We start from the raw sequence: 17,339 nt of genomic DNA, 5'->3' as shown, positions 1-17,339 counted from the left end.
AAAGATAATCCACAATTGCTTTATACAACGGAATGTCCCCTGAGTTATTCAGATGTGACAGCGCAGGGGCTACATAAGTCGAGCGCAAATGCACTTTTGGAGCAAATTTGAGTCTCATCGCTTAATTTTGCAAAATAGTAATGTGCATCGAACAACGTTTCAGTAAAAACTAGATAGTTCAGCTAATTCAAATCACTGGAGAACATTTTCCGGACACGAAAGTTAATCCCCAAGAAAATATGTTGCAAACACTAACTCACCGATTGATGGCACGACTAAAAAGAGTCAAGAAAATCAGACTCGTCAGGAAGCACAGTAAATTCTGCTGTGCACAATATATATGAATCAAAACATATCAGTTATTGCATGGCTAGAATTTCGGATTCGTGAATCCGAAGCACATTAAAGGGTGCGGCATTCCACTGTAACTGCAAAGGACAGAATTCAGTTAAAAAATAACTTAAAAATCAATTAAAATCAGAGAGGTGACCGATACAGCTGTCGCATCCTGAAACTGGGCCACAGATCAGATATTTCGTGAAATAGTTCAGGCAAACGATGGCACATGACAGGGGGTCACCGCCCACGTGTTCCCAATTCATTTGATAGGGGGTTGGATGCACATTCCAGGCTCAAACCATCGTAATATAACAAGGAATCAGTTGTTTGAGATCGCTTTGGGCGGCCACTCGTGGAAGGAAGCTTTTACGGTGCTTATTCTTAAAGAATAAAGCTCAAAGCATTAGTCTAATGTTTCGTGACATTCGTGGTGTACAGTGACCTTACGAACGCAAAGCATAAATTAAATCATAACTTCTTCATCCAGCCATCGTTGATCACTGCTGAACGCCATGTAGGATACATTTGAATCGCTCAACAAAACACCGGTGTTCCAAACAAAAAGCACCAAAGTTCAAAAAAGGTTATAAATATATCATCTCTAGATTTTGCCTAATCAAATGCTAAAACGTTAAACAGAATCACAGCAGAAAAATAGCAGACACACGATTCACGTTTTCCCAAAAGGTCAACACAATTATGAGCACAAAGAAGCTTATGAAACCAAGTCGATTGCTAAACACACGGGTGCAATTTTACTTTCTGTGACGGATACATTTTGTCCTCATTTTGTCATCCGGCCCTTGATGCAGGTTTCAAGAAAGTGATGAAAATGCCGGCTGATGGTTGTGAGTTGATTTTGCTGCGTGTTGAGTCCCCAGTAGCGGGCGAAATTCTTGGTCAAGCCTAATCATCTCGGAGTAACATATTTGATACCTATTTTCAGGGACACAGTTAGTGGTGCCGTGACCTTCCTCACTCAGAACGCATTAGGCTGTTTTCCAGCACGATTTGCATGCGTTAGTCTTCCTTAGTGCTGTGAAAATACGTAATCACGCTAACATACACATGTTGAATAATTGATTATCTTGTCAGATTAAGGGAGTGCTTTGAAGTAATTCTGGTGACTTCTGTTCCAAGGGGTTATGGTCGAATAGCTACAGAGAGAAGCAGAGTGTGCGGACTGTGGGTCCGTTCCAATTCTCAAACGCTGTCACACAGGCTATGCCATTCAAGACAAGCTGATGTTTAATGTGCGCCACATTCCTGAAAAGGGCAAACGTTACCGCATTCAAACTATTAATGTGAATTTATATCGGAATGGACCACACCGGTGTGCACAAGCTCAGTCGCAGCGGGGTTATCCAGGTGTTATTACATGGATTATAGCCAGAAATTCACCAACCGTTAATTGTCACCGTTGAATTGGCAAAGTATGCGACAATCCAATATTTTCGTAGGGCAGGTTAGTCATTTCTGGTAAATTTGCATAGAGACGTATTCGCTAATCCAAACACCAAGCGAAAAACGACCCCTCCCATACCCGAGAAAATGTTTCAAAGTATGCTTAGATGGCGAATTTTAGTAACTTCTTGGTGAACGTATTTCCTTATGATTAAACGAAAGCCAATAAAAGAATGAATGATTGATTTTTTCTTGTTGAAGGAACCGTGCTAAATAGTGGGAGCTATTGTACCCAATGTGACACTTGGCCAGAAAGTCGAACGAATTTCCGTATGAATCGCAACGCTTAAATGTCATAGACAAAAATCTGTAGATGATTAAAATAACATTTAAGGTCAGAACCTGAGAAACCTGTCAGTGAGGACGCTGAAAGTTTTTGTAACAACTGCCTAGAATTTGGCACCTCAAGATGCCCATCTGTGGTTGTGGGCCGCAAACATGTGCGAAGATCAAACGAAACCATTGATTGCTCGTTGCCGTATACCGTTCTGTGGTAACCATTGTCGTATACCTGACTGGATTTCGGCTTCCCAATGGATCGTGCGCATGGAAATGAATCAAATATTCTGGTCCGGCATTTTACTACGTTGGATTCATACCGTAACTTTTTGCCATTACATTTCACGCTGATGATTTTCAGCGTGCCGTACGCTTAGGCTGCTAATCGACTGCTAATCTGTGTAGTTAATTGAATGAGAATTTACAGCAGGACAGTTTGATTACTGTTTGCTTGGAAGTGCACCACGGAACCTAGCTGGAATATCATTTCAGTTTACTTTTTGAATTTTATACCGTCCCTCTCTAACCAGGCTTTTTAAAACTCTTATTCCTCTACCGGTCATTTGCGTCATTATCATTCATGGTTTGATCGATTAGGAACGTATTATTGCGAACTGAGTACTGATGCAAAGTTGGAAACCCTTCGTCGCGAAGTCGTTTATTATCAAACCTCAGCGGGCTATTTAGGGAATATTTGATGGGAAAGTAAATATCTCATATGCAGCCTATTTTAACAACCGAACATTCTCGCGCGTCTTCTTGAACTTTGATGGACATTTATTGACTGTCATGCAATTGTAAACGAACGCTCCAGGGAAGTTCCACAGGTTCGGTAATACAACCCAATTTCTAGTAGATGCGTGGCGAAGTTACGAGAAATCAAGCTACTACTCTCGTGTCTCCTCGGTAGAATCCGGCTTGACACTGATAGCTAACGACGAGGTATTCTGGAGACTTGCACGCCGCGTTTTCTGCTGACGTATGTCTATATAGGTTAGGTGGTCATCTCACATAAGACAACGTACCACATTCAAATTTTTGAGCCCGAGGAGGTTGCATCTTTATGTAACCCAGGAATTTATTTACGCCAGTTGAAAAACATCCCACGTGACATCACCAATGGCAGAACTTTTTGCTATATATCTAAATCTTTGCTTCCGTGCCCACAAAACCGACTGAAAGCTACAAATTATTTCAAATAGATTTCGTCTGTCTGAAGATATCGTAGGGAATCTGGCGCATTATGGCACCCCCAAAATCCGTTCGTATAACGATCGCTTCCGTTCTGGGCACTAGTATTGATGGATATTCGTGGAGTAAAGCAATTTCAGTATATTGTAGCCGATTGATTGTTCGGTATCATCTCCGATTTGCCGGCAACATTGGCTAGCTGTAGCAAACCAAGCAGGTATCATGAACATACCTTCCATAAAATTAAAACATGCCGTGGGATGAAACTGTACCATTCTTTATCGTCACTGGCTAAACAGTTTTCGCATGTTAAAACCATTTGCACACTAGTTAGTACATCGGTGAGCGTTTGAGCGGATACCACCGGAACTGAAGTATGGCAACATCCCTGCCTTATGAAGTTGCACTGTCAAAGTCGTCTCTATTAGTTGAAGGTTTGTGTGCACAAAGTATGCGTGGAAATTTTAACGGAAACTGAGGCTTTTGTTCGCGGGTGACGAAACTGATTCTAGTGTGCAATGGCATTTGTTTGCCTTATCATCACCTCATTTGTTGGTTGTGGCCACACCTTCAGTGATCATAAACAAAAGATCAATCGTATTGTGTCCGCTAAACTTCTATTTACCAATTTACTATTTGATTAAACAAAATCTAGTAAAATATATTTCTAACCTTGCATTGAATTTTGATGCATTTTGTTTGAAACACCGATGTTTTGATAAGCAATTCAAATTTTGCCTACATGGCTTTTCTCATGTAGGCAGCTGCATCTGGATGAAAACTTTATGGTTCACGTTAAGCTTTGCTTTTAGACGTGATATGGGTTCGGCGGTTTCAGGAGCAGGATTATTTTCTGGGCAAAATTTGCTACTTATTTAACTCGAAATTGAAGTCACTCTAACACCAGCAAAATTTTCATCGGACAAATAATTAATGGGGTCATGTTTCTTGATGCGCAGTGTTTCTAAAATTTCATACTTGGACTTCACACTTACCAAATACAGTGACCAGAATCACCACTTTCTTTAGCAAACTCGTCATGTTTGTTGGCGGCCTTCGGCTTACCCACTGAGAAGGTGCCACTTTCATTCACATCACGATTTTTTGCGCGAGTACTTTGATACAGCGTGACAACCACATCGTTGGTACGGGGCGCACACATTAGATCATTGATTGGCGCCGCAGATCAGTGCCACAGAGCAATGCTTCTGACTTACATTCTACTGGTTTTTGATCAGGTATCTACCTAGATAAGTACTGTCTACAGACCGTGGGTCAATTCAACTTCGGGCACGCAAAGATGATTAAGCGCTCTCATACATGCACGTGACCAGCTGTGACAAAAGCACATCGCGTCTATATTGGTGGAACAATTTGGTGCAATAAATCGGCCTAAAAGAATGATAAGGCTAATAGAAGATCCAGTTCTCAAGCAGCATAGTCGAAACGGGAATAACGGGTTCGTCACAAAGCACATGGTTACCAATCTATAAACTAGATGCATTGGCTAGCGGTACCTGGTATTATAGAGACAATTTTAACGGAGCCTTTCATATAGGCACATGTGTAGGCTATATTTCTCTAGGTAAACCTACACACACGCATTGTATCAAATGAATTTACCAAATGCTCATATTTGATAAACAATGAAATTCATGTTGGAGCCTCATAGTGGAGCTCAAGTACTTCTGACCGTAGTTCTTTTACTCGAAAATACATTAAATGCTCCTTCATTTTTGTTACCAGCCAAGTGCGCCATGGGTGTGTAGCGCATTGGTTTGGGGATTGAGATATACTGCAGTTTTTGTACATGCCTGCGTCACAGGCTGTTTTTGTTCCTTTATTACAACGAACCCTTGGTACACACAAAAAATTATTTATCCACCCTTTTTTCTCACTGAACAACGGGACTGTAAGCTTCTTAAAGAAAAATGAGCAAGTATGTTGAACCACATACATATATATTGTGGGCATATTTGACGTTTTTATGAAATACTAAATAAATGGTTGTAGTACACTCACGGGTAGGGTATTCGTTAGAACACAGAAGTGAAAAATGGCTACGAGGTCTGTCCTAGAACAAAATGGATCCCTTAATGAGAATTTTGTTCTACACTTCAATTTTAATTTGACCTTAACATTAATTTAATCGAAGCATCGGACACACCCTGAATTGGCACATAAATTCTTTGGACGTTGGTATGATATTATTGGTCAATAAGGTCAACACATAGGGTATACAAAGGTTTGTATAACGCAGGAGCGGTCACCCAGCTTTTATTATGGTACAGGATGGCTTTAAATCTGTACGCTGTAATAAAATTTGGATTAGGTTCTAAATCAACACAGTTGGCGAATCATGCTAGTGTACGGAAACCTTTACACAATGGGTCGGGCAAAACATTTCGAAGACGTATTCCCTTTCTTGCTTAATTTTAAAAACAACCCCGCACGCGTTCAGTCTTACTTCTAAAGCATCCTAACGAATTTGTCTTAGAAATAACTTGCAACACTGACATTTCGGATAGTATTTAGACCAGCCTGTTAATATGTTCTGTGAATACCACCTTAACACCTTATTTTGAGGATTTATGAAAGAAGCTTCGATGCTCGAAGTTGAGGGCGACTTGCTAACAGGCTCGCTTGAGCCAACCTAACAGTGAAAACATGTAAGCCTGGCTTTGGGTTGTGCTAAACGATTACCTGATCGCAACTTGATGTCACGCAACTGACGCAAATCTGTTTTAGAATTCAGCTATCGGTACCAAATAATTATTGTGTGAAAATATCCCACGATGTTTGATGCCGATCGATAAAAACTAACTTCTGACACAGTACGCACCCAAGGATCGTCATTGTATTACCCGGATTGTTAATTAAAATCCCTGGTACTTTGGTTTTGAGGCCTCAGAAAGTTGCTTTTTGTATTATACGCGACTTTTGGGTGATAAATCCGGTAAAACAAATTTTCTCAGGACCCTTCGTTTTTAAACGCGAAGAATATAATAGACCGGTTGCCGAGCGACTCCAAAATAAATTTGCAGTAAACTGCTCGCAAGTAACTATACCTAAAGAAGTAGCTTTTGGCTGACAGGTTAAACTCAGGATTTTGTGCGGTTTTCTACGAACCCTATTAATCTCTCAAGAATTCTTACCTGAATGCATATTCATTCACGCTCATAATCGAGTGCTTCGCGTAGCCCGAATTCGAGCTGAATCTCTAGTCTATAATCTTAACCTTCAACTAACTGTAACACCTAAATAACTAGCTGGTTGAGAATGATCAATTTTCAATGATATGTATCTTCGGCTCAAGCGCATCCTAAAGTTGAGGAAATCTCGAGAACTTCGCCTGCTTGATGGGCCCCAAGATAGGCGAATCAAGTTGTTTCCTGTTTGGGTGATTCTGACAGTCTCATCATTAGTGTGGTATTTTGGTGTTTTGTAAGCGATTTTCCTAATGAGTTACTATAATCAGGATATAATTTTCCATTCAACGTGATTGTGGTTGTAGGTACACCATAAATGTGACAACGAAAAATCAAAACACTATAATTCCGGCATATCCTTTTGGACACATTTGCTTCGTTCTTCTTTTTGGGTCATAATCGTTATAACACATCAACCGCCTTCCGCAAAAGTTCCGCAATGGTCATCCTTCAAGTTCGAAAAAAATACGGTAAATAAACTAGATTTTGTGGCTCAGAACTCCTTTGGTTTTCCGCTGCTCCTCACCTGTACGTTTCAATTCGATTCAGCAACCGTAATTTCAATCAGTTCACCTTGAAAATATGTGTTCTCCTTGCTTACACAGCATAAGGTTGACGGAAACTCGGGGACTGCGCCTACCTGATGAGTCGTGGGCTATCGAAGAGTTTTCAGCAAACTTGTGATTATTTTCCTTTATGAAAATATACTGCGATATCTCGAATATCGTACCAACTGAATCCTGAGGCGGCCTGCGTGCAGCACGTTTAGCTGTAGAATATCATAAACGAGAGATTCACTTGAGTCTCCCGTGAAAACCAAATTGATTTGCAAATGAGTGTATTTCTCGAAGAATTTACCGGCCACTTATTTGAACCGTTCAGTTTGACGGAATCTTTTCTGTCAAATGGGGTTCAGCTGTACGAGCTGCTTGAAAATTACACGTATATTAGCAGTCTTGACCCTGTCACAAGATTTTTCTAACTTTCCTCGTAACCATGCGATACATTTCCTGTGGTTATCAACAGTTATCGTGCTTTATGAGTGCACACCATCCACAGAAAATTAGTTTTGTCTTGGCCCACGAACAAGTGTGTGGCATACCCATGGGTTCCCTAATGATTCGCTCCCTCGGCTCGGTGCGATATTGCCGGAATAAGCCATAAATTTGAAAAGAACGAAAATTCGATGGCGTGTTCATTGATTTTTCAGTATCATTCCACCCAACCGATGGTGTAATATATGTACACCGTAGCATTTTATATGTATTGCTCATTTATGCTGTTGTCAGGGAGTATTCAGCAAACATGTCAGTGTGAACTCTCCGGAATTCGCAAATTTAGGTTTCTACCAGAGGTTAGCTACTGATGTTATAAATGGGCTTCTAATGAACCTTACACAAACTGAGAAGTATTTTTGCGGTGTCCTTTTCAGTGATCGCAACGAGTAAATTGATATCTCTGGCATAATTTCTGGTGCAGTTTTGTGATCCCTTCAGCTTTGATCGTCGTACACAAACGCACATACACCTCGGATTCAGTTGCTCTTCACTGAGTAAATCATGCATCGTAACTCGCATCAAAATTGATAATCTATCGGGAATTGAAACAAATGCAGTCGCTCATCTCTGCACACGGAGATGGGGAAGGACACCATTTCGATTGGAATAACGTCAGAATACTGGGCCAAGCAAGAACAAAGAAAGAACGCGAGTTCATGGAGGCGTGGTACTCCACCGGTGGAGCAATAAACAGGCACATTGAGATTGATCCTGCCTACCAGCCTCTGAGGACAAAGGAAATCCAGAACCACAGAACCCGAGGCCGGACAAGGACTCAAAGAAGAAATCAATAGAACAGCAGGCTACTAAAAATAGGAGGCACGCCACAAACCAACAGATAAGCCGACCACGACGCAATACAGATCAAGAACGGGCCAATCAGAATCCAGGTTACAGCGCAAAGGCTGCACTTTGTAGACTATATAAACGCAGGCACGAGGAGAGGAACTACCCAGCCAACAGCGCACTGAAGATGTCTCCTCGAATGGTGACGAAACGTTTGCAAATCAATTGCCAAGCTCGGCGAACAGATCAACAGCCACCTGATCAATTGCCATCCAATACACCCGAGCTACCAATATTCCAAAACATTACCAACATCGAAACATTTTACCTTCTGCCAGCTAACTGAGTCAGGCGTTGTCAGAGTTCAATAAAAATACAAACAAACAAAAATTTAAAGTCAGTCACTCTTACCTGTGTTATCAAATATTCAGAGATAAAAGCAACTAAAGCAAATCTTGATGGTCTCATATTCAACACTGCTCAGAAACACGCCAAATGCCTGGGAATTTCAAAAACAACCGGTCGTGTACAAGCACTTCACTTGCTGATTTTCTTAAAATTAGTTTTGTCGAGAACCTTCGGACGGAATCAAAAAAAATGCTCACCACATAGCTTTTGAGAAATTTAAAATAGAGTTCAACCAGTAGGTCTAAATGTATGATTTATTGATAGATTGCACCGGGACTCTAATTTGAATCTTTGTGATGTACTCAGGGGTCCATCAAGCCAAAATGAATTAACATAAACAAGGTTTTCGAAAGCTTTTGAGCACATTCTTTAACATTCTAGACGTAAGATTTTCCACACCGCTAATCGGCCTAAATCTACGTTATTTACCAAGCTAATTCTACAGCGATATTTTTGAATTGCCTAACCATTATTCTGACGCAATTCTACCCTCACTGTTTGTAAAAAGCGAATGCGATGAGCCAAATCTCTCTACATGTTGGGTTCAGTGAGTGGGCCAACTTATCTTCAGGAAAGTTTGCCGTCATTGGTGCTGATGTCTTAATTGTTCGGTGATCAAATCCCTGGAAAAAGCACAATGCGCACAAACTAAATTCCGGCTGCTGTGTCTAACGTTTGGCGTTAGTCAGAGGAATGCCAGTTACATTTGGGTTGCATTTTGCCCAGTAAATGTTTCGGCTTCTACATCTTTGAAAAAGTCCTACCTAACATAAGAAGGTAAAAATCAGAATTAGGTGCTCAAAAAGTCTATAATAAGGATGTAAATATGTAAGTACCATAGTTTTCTAAATTTGCCATCGAATATCCATGATCAGATTTGCCAGCAAAACGTTTGCGTTTGCTTTGTACAAGTACGCCAGTGTATGCAACTTGACGCAAAATCCTGGTGTGTTTGTATATTTATAATATTCCTGCTATGCACTTTAAGAGGCACCACATTGTCACAATTTATTAACGAATTTGAAGGCTCGTGAAAGCTTTAGTAAAAGTATCTCCATTTTTGAAGTAAATTTGAGTGCTCCGTGTCAGCCATGGATGAACTGAACCCACCATACACTATGTTGAAGGTGTTCAAACATCTGATATTTGGGTCCAAAACGTAAACTGATGCGTTGCAAGCCATTAGCAGTGGATGAAGTTTCCCATCAGTGCAAATTACTGCCCAGAATATACAACTCTTGGGACCGAAATTTCATCCAGTAACTTGGCTGGCAGTTATGTCCTCCGGCGTGACAGGCACTTTTCTTCACATGCATTGAGTCTGAAGGGTGGATGCGTAGAATCACGAAGAGGACAGCAATAAAATCTAGTGATCATTCGGTTATGTCTCATTTTATGCAATGAAATCTTGAAAATATGACCCAGTCGCGCCACTTGTTTCAAATCGGTCCAAGCGTAATTTTTAATAATGGATATATGGACGTGCCTTGTATGGGAGACATTTGAGATCGAGATGTTTGCATTGGTTTCGTTCATTTGTTCTCAAGATTTTGTGACCTATGATTTCGGCAGTGCGATTCTTTTCAGCAGCTAACAGTTCTTCAACCACCCACATACGCTTTTGGTAGAGGCTGTGTAGACAACATTTATCTGTTTGTGGAACATACATTTATGCCAGGTACTCGTCCACATCGCGATGTATCAGAATCTGCGGTTAAGCAACGGCTGATTCAAACCTTCCGCCTCCGTAACAAGAGTAAATGATGCCTACCTCTCCGCCGTCTTTGTTGGCCGCGTTGTACTGTGCCCCGTTTTCTTGTACCAGTATTGACAAAAATCTCACCATCGCCTGTGTCCCTGAAAAAGTTACGATTTATTGGAGACCATTCTGAAGACCTGATAACAAGAAATAGTTTCCGAACGTTGTTTGTTTGAAACAGGCTTCTACGCACCGGTGGCAATTGTAAAAATATAAAATGAGGATATACCCAGCTCGTTGGATTGGCGTTTTAACTATCCTTTTTGGACGATACTGTCACTGCAATTCTTTCAGCAGACTAATCGTATGCGCATAAAAAACAAATTACAACGGAAAGGACAACATGTGATGTTGTCTTAATAATATTTTCTGCTTTTTTTTATTGAGAGCAGTTGCATCGAGCAGGCCCAGCCGAATTTTCCGCCATTTCGAAGGAGCGACCATCAGCATATTTAGTAACTTTTGGTTTCGCGTGGGCGACCTTAACAAAATGCTAAAACGCTGAACCCACCCTCAGCGGTTTACTGTCGAACGATTGAGAATGGGTTTGATTTTTGCATGTCAGTTAACGTTTGGCCGCCCGAAATGAGCCTTGTATCTTGAGAATAATCAAGTCAAACACATTGGATATTGATCTTGTTAACCGTGGAGTTGACGCTTTAATTGCAAGTTTATTTATTGATGGTGACCAGAGAAGAATTAAGCTCACCTATAGAAGTACCACCTTCAGAGGAAATTATAATCTGATAATAGGTAAAACTTCAGCAATTATTTGAAGCTCTAATGTTTTGACCTGCCTACAAATAATAGTTATCATTTACTCACTTTAGCGGTTGTTTGTTGAAAAGCGATAGACCCAAAACACTACTGCCGATTATACCCAGATAGAGCTGCAAGTACTGCTCTCTTCACGTTGCCATATTTTTTATCCTGCCTGACGCGGATGCATACATCGTCTACCAGTAATCAATTAAAATCAATCTGAACACTCCGAGTGAGTGCGCCACTGCACTGAATCGTGTAATCTTACAGAAACGCCTTCTTTACTCGTGAACTGGTCTCAAATGCCCCACAGATTACAGGTCCAAAACAGGTTGATCAAACGACAGAGCGTGCGTACATGCTGTTTCCGTCGGCCAAGTCTGTGAACGCTGTGGAAGCAATACCACATTACGCTTTCTCTGGCACCATGCTAATGGAGGCAACAGCATCTAACTACGCAAAGAATCCGGCAGATACGTTTTAAAATGCAAACTATTTCAACGTACAGCTCAGAAGGCGTACAAACCCAATTGCAACTCCGGTTCTACAAACCATCCCAAGATAATTGTTCATGGAGGATTCGCCGTTTCTCCCGCGTGCAAGGGCTTTTTATCCTGGTGGAAACACATTAAGCTGGCAGAATCTAACCATGCAGACAGCCAAAGCAACCTCGTGTTCAACTCACGCACTTGCCAATTTTGTTTTTAAGAAGTGCTCATTCAAGCTGATTTTAACCAGGCCCATAAGATATCAGCAACTGAGCATTCCCACCATGCGCAATAACATCGCTAATCAGAATGAAAACACCACCGACGGTGGTAAGAACGACAAAATCATGTCACACAGAAAACAAAGTGGCGAACGGGAAATTTCCTACAAGTCCTCACGCAGGTTTTACCCAAGTCATGACTGTTATAGACAAAGTTGCACCCGATCGAGCCTTTGTGGTTATTATATTATATTATATTATATTATATTATATTATTATTATTATTATTATATTATATTATATGTCGCTTACACCTGGTTGAACTAGTCAGTATTGAGTGATTAAGCCAAAGGATGGGTTCCGTCGAGCACTAATAATAAAATTGTCCAGCTACCTCAGTTAATCACTGGCTTGCAGCATTCCGTTCACCTTAGTTTTCAAAGTAAATGTGAAAACAAAGAGGATTTATTGCATCTTGCAGAGGCTGTTGTGCCCCATATTACGACATGTTCAATCTATTTTATGGTGCCGTATTGATGCATCTCGGTATCGCCTATCAGATATTGTTGTTCGTTTGAAAGCACTAAGCTTAAACGATTGTTTAAGGCATTTAAATGGACTTGGCATGTGATGGGAAGTTTAGACATATGCAAATGGTTTCATTAAAAATTGATGGGGTGGAACGCGATTAATAATGCGTGTGAATGTACAGCCCCCTCTGTAGCAAATAGCATTATCTATGGGGTGCCTGTGCACCCTTGAAGTAGCAGTCTACTCTGAAACATTATGGAAGCAAATTATCACAGATCGCATCTTTAAACAGCTGGTTCTCCGCCTTCCATCTCCCTGACAACCCGTGTGAAAATTGGGTTGTTTCGTTCACCTGCACAGTAGAACCCCGAGAAGAATTCTCATTTTGATATCAACAAACGGCTTGAGCCTATGTGGGATTTCACCGAGACTCGTGACTGTAGTGAAGGCTTTACTGCGTGATAATATCTCATTTCTGTGGATTATAAAACAAAGTATTAGAATGAATCTGCTTACGGTGTCCGTCGAAATAGCAACACCAAGATACACAAAAATGTTGCTTCGGGACATTGCGAAATGCAGGGCAATTTATATATTGCTGCCACAGAATTATTTTCTGGGGTGTTCAAGATGGACCTGCACATTAAAGAGCGGATATAAGTCAAAATGAAATAAAATTGTATTAGGTGAATCCACTGGCCTGGATATATATATAAAATATATATAAGCACTACATATATTTGGGTCTGAATCTTGCCCGATGATTAAATTATGGATAACTAGAACACTGGGTGTTTCACAGTCAACCAGCCCCTTTTTGTTCGCAGATTTACTGGCCCTTGCAGTTTCACACCGAACAAACGTGGCCACCAAATTATGGTGCACAACAATAATCCACTTCTCCTTTGTCCCAGATTTAGAGCAGTTTTGTTTTCCTGCACAATCTATCTCTACACGAGACATGCCCATTTATGATTATCCTTTATTCCACGTTGCCGTTAACAAGCGTGTCACTTTTATCGCTGAAGTAGCAAATGAAACGGATGGTTCCCTATCTTTACCCAATATAAACCGAGAACCTAGTACACGTGTAATACATTTAATGTAGCCCTGTCATACCAAACATGGCTGATTACGATCAAGAGGGCCCCCGCTGTGCTTCTGAACAAAACGGAGAAATGCGCCTTAACTTAGAGCAATATTATTGTTAACTTCTCATCACTCAGTGCTCACTTTCTCAACAATAGTCTCAGAAATCAAGTAGATTATGACGTTTAAATGCTACACAACAGTGAAGTATGCTGTACTGTGTAGAGCTCATAAAGCAGTCAATAGGTCAAGTTTACTGTACGGAAATACAATCTGGAACTCAACAGCGATCCTAATTTGCGATTCAGCTAAAACGTCCCCGGCTGTAAACAAAAGAGCTGACCGGGCATTCCATCTCTCACGGTACCCTAACTCAAACTTTGTTTAGTGAATGACTAGGATCATAGTTAGCGGTTTACTTTTTGGACCATCTCTAAAAGTGCGTTCAAGGCTTTCCAGTAATTGCAAAGTTTAAAAGCCATCGACTTCACTGAAGCCATTGAATACGAATGAGTGTAACTCACTCGCGTTGCAAGGTATCCTTTGATGGCTGTTAAACTTCAAAGCTGTTATCTCAAGCCAACAATTTTCCCATCGTGATGTTCAGTGGAATGAGATCATTGCGTTTATTGGAATCGATGGTAAGTGGATGAGTACGCGTAACATGCTTATGCATTCCGTTGTTTGGGTGGAATGAAATGTTGTGGTTTTTCGACCGTCGACGTTATGGGTAATTTTACCTTGTGACCCAAGATTAAGGTATTTCGCTGGTAGGTTAATATTTCACATCTAATTGACTGAGTTTGGTTTTGAGCTTATTAGGCAAAATACAAGCTAACGTACAAGTCATAGATGCTGAAATGTATGAAAGAAAAACATTGATGAAAAGCTCGCGAAATTTGTGGAAAACGGCTTAATTTACGCCCCAAAACAGTAGGTGGCAGAATAACCCAGATGATGGACACTGAAGTGAAACGATATTAGTTTACGCGTTGGCGTACACCTATTACGGTCATACATGATGTTTGATACAAGCATATAGAGACGCCATTAAACGTTTATGCAGATAAGACAAAAATTGTGGACCTATTGTTTGGTTGCAGACCTACTGTCACGTAATTTGAATCAAATGTTTCAGACGATAGCTCATGTGAATTCAAATCTTGCGTGTGCAAACTACATGTACAGCACAAAGTTTCACATATGGTGTTCGCGAAAAATTGGTCAAGTTTACCTCACAAGAAAATTCAAGTTATTGAACCAAAGAAACTCCACCGTAAAATGAGATACGCAATAATCCCGTTGAAAATATGAATAACAATCCAAAATATAATGCCCAGAAAGATGTTGCTTTCTTTGAGCTCAGTTCAAACATTGAATTGATTTGGGTTAAAGCGTCAAATTAAGTTGCAATAGCATTCCCGATATGGACAGAACCTGTGAAGCAGAAGATGTTTTATTCATCATCGTTGACGAAATTAAACACGAACTCGAAAGGTCACCAAGAAAACTTTGACACATAAGGGATTCAGACGTGAATGAGGATAAGAAATTGGACGAAAATTGTTAAAGCAAAATTAAAAAATTGAGATATAAGGGAACATCAGCTAAGAAAAATAAGGCTCAGAATATTCAAACGAGTACGCCAGTAAAAAAAGGAGAAGAAAATGCAAAACAAATTGTACGTAACATTCAAACAACTATGTTACAACAAACAATTACGAACAACAGGGAGAAAGACAAGGGCATTCAGAGGCAACGCAAGATGATAGAGTTAAAATTGGCCACGGAGTTCAAATTAGTCAGCGTTACGCTGAAGTATGCACAGAAAAAATACGGCACATTAGATTGTCTCAAGCGAAACGTAGTCGATGCGCTAGTGTGTGCCTGCGTATATTTGGCGTCAAATGCAGATGAATGTGGGTCTAGGGCTTTCCTTATAGTGAGCAGCGCTAATCAGGCTTGCGCACAGACCGCGCGGTTTCCAAAAATAAAACACGTGACAAAATTCTACAGCCGACCGACCGTCCCTGCGTCCGAACGTCCGCCCGTACGACCGATCAAACTCTACAACGATAAACCCACCGTCCGACCGAAGGATAGACCGACTGAACGACTCACAGACTCACCGAGAGACCGACCGACTGAACGGCTTAAAGCCGCATTACTCACGCCCAGATCGAACATGCAGCTGTCCGCCCGAAAATGTTCCATTCCGAACTGGGATCCATAGGGCCGGCTGTTGTGCATTTTCGTGGAACAATAATCCGCGCCTGGATCGAACTCGTCAGCACACTTCGTTGCATTCCATTCACCTGAGCACATACGGTCACAAAAATTCCCGAAGTCTACTTGAACTGATCAATATGCTTCCATGTAGGCTTGGTGCATGAAAAACATGCACGCGAGTGAAGTGGATCGCTCATGTTGTTGTTTGCTTGCTCTTCTAATTTTCTAGTTGTACATGTTCATTCTCGTGTTAAGAACGTCCCAGTTGGCCGATCTGGCCTATACCATTCTCTCAGCCAGGCGGGTAGATGAGCTGAATCAGAGCAGTGCAATGCTAATTGCAATTGGCCGATCTCTCAAAACATTCATGCCGCTTGCTTCATATATGTGCTAATGAACGGGCGGGCAGTTGCACGTAGTGTACAATAGCATTCACACTCATCGGTTGATGGTACGGCTGAAATGGGCCAGAGAGTTACAATTGGTCAATGTCACGTTTGAATGTGCACAGACTAATTATGGCACACTAGATTGTTTCAAGCGAAATTTAGCCGATGCGCTTGTGTGTGCCTGTGTGTAGTTGGTGTGAAATTCGGATGCGTGTGGGTCTAGGGTTTTTGTTTATATTGAGCAGCGCTAATCAGGCTTGCGCACCGTCCACGCGGTTTCCCAAAATAAAACATGCGACTTATATTCTACAGCCCACTGACCGTCCATCCGTCCATCCGACCGTCCGACCGATCAAATGCTACACCGATCCAGCAACCGACGGACCGACCGACCGACCCACAGCCTGACGGACTGCTTGACTGAACGGTTTAAAGTCGTCGCACTAACACGCAGATCGAACATGCAGCTGACCGCACGAACATGTTCCAATCTGAACTGGGATCCATTGGGCCGGTTGTTTCGCACATGGGTTGCCCTATTATCCACCGTGATGGGGATTGTCAGCCTAATTCTTTGCATACCGTTCACCTGACCACATCATCCATCTTCATCATTGTCAGCTGTACGGATCTCGTACTATTCCTACACTGGTTTTATCATCCGCAGTTTCTTTCACCGATGACTTGGATAGATGTTTAGGTGGCTGCGCGTTGTAAGCGCGAGCTGGTAAATTGGTGCATTAATATAGCACTGTCAAGTGGGGGGGAAGCAGCTGTGAATTGAAGGCAATAACTTTGATGCACGACCGCCATTGAGGGCGCTACTGAGCCATGTCTGATAATGTCTCTAGCCATTGATGTGACCCGTCTCGGGGTCCCCATCCGGGAAGACGGCAGTGACCAGCGCAGCTGAGTTTGCTGGTAATGGCTTGCATACTTCGCTGCCAAGTCATTGTTTGACCGCCTCTGCCTCTCTTCCACATTTCACTGGTTAGGCAAAAAGAGCCCTTTGAGGAAGTCGGTCGACTGGCGTACGTAGCACGTGGCCCAGCCAGCCCTACCTGTGCAGTGTAATCAGTTCATCTATCGAGGGTGAGTTATTTCTCCCGAATACCATTCGACGTACTTCAGAATTGC

At 41.5% G+C, this 17,339-nt stretch overlaps 1 protein-coding gene across 1 annotated transcript in view; it reads right to left on the bottom strand.

The window, feature by feature from the left end:
* The window catches only part of T265_15634 (hypothetical protein), a gene marked incomplete at both ends in the record, with an annotated part of 21,899 nt that extends 6,065 nt beyond the window's left edge, over positions 1–15,834 (bottom strand). The window contains 2 exons of the mRNA XM_009178822.1: positions 10,506–10,591; positions 15,714–15,834. Of these exons, the coding sequence (XP_009177086.1) occupies positions 10,506–10,591; positions 15,714–15,834 (207 nt within the window). The remainder of the gene's footprint in view (positions 1–10,505; positions 10,592–15,713) is intronic.
* Between the last annotated feature and the right edge of the window lie 1,505 nt (positions 15,835–17,339).

The sequence above is a fragment of the Opisthorchis viverrini genome (genome assembly GCF_000715545.1).
Source record: "Opisthorchis viverrini unplaced genomic scaffold opera_v5_688, whole genome shotgun sequence".
Taxonomy (NCBI): Eukaryota; Metazoa; Platyhelminthes; class Trematoda; order Opisthorchiida; family Opisthorchiidae; genus Opisthorchis; species Opisthorchis viverrini.
The sequence above is the reverse complement of the archived record's forward strand: the minus strand, read 5'-3'. Positions and strand labels throughout refer to the sequence as shown.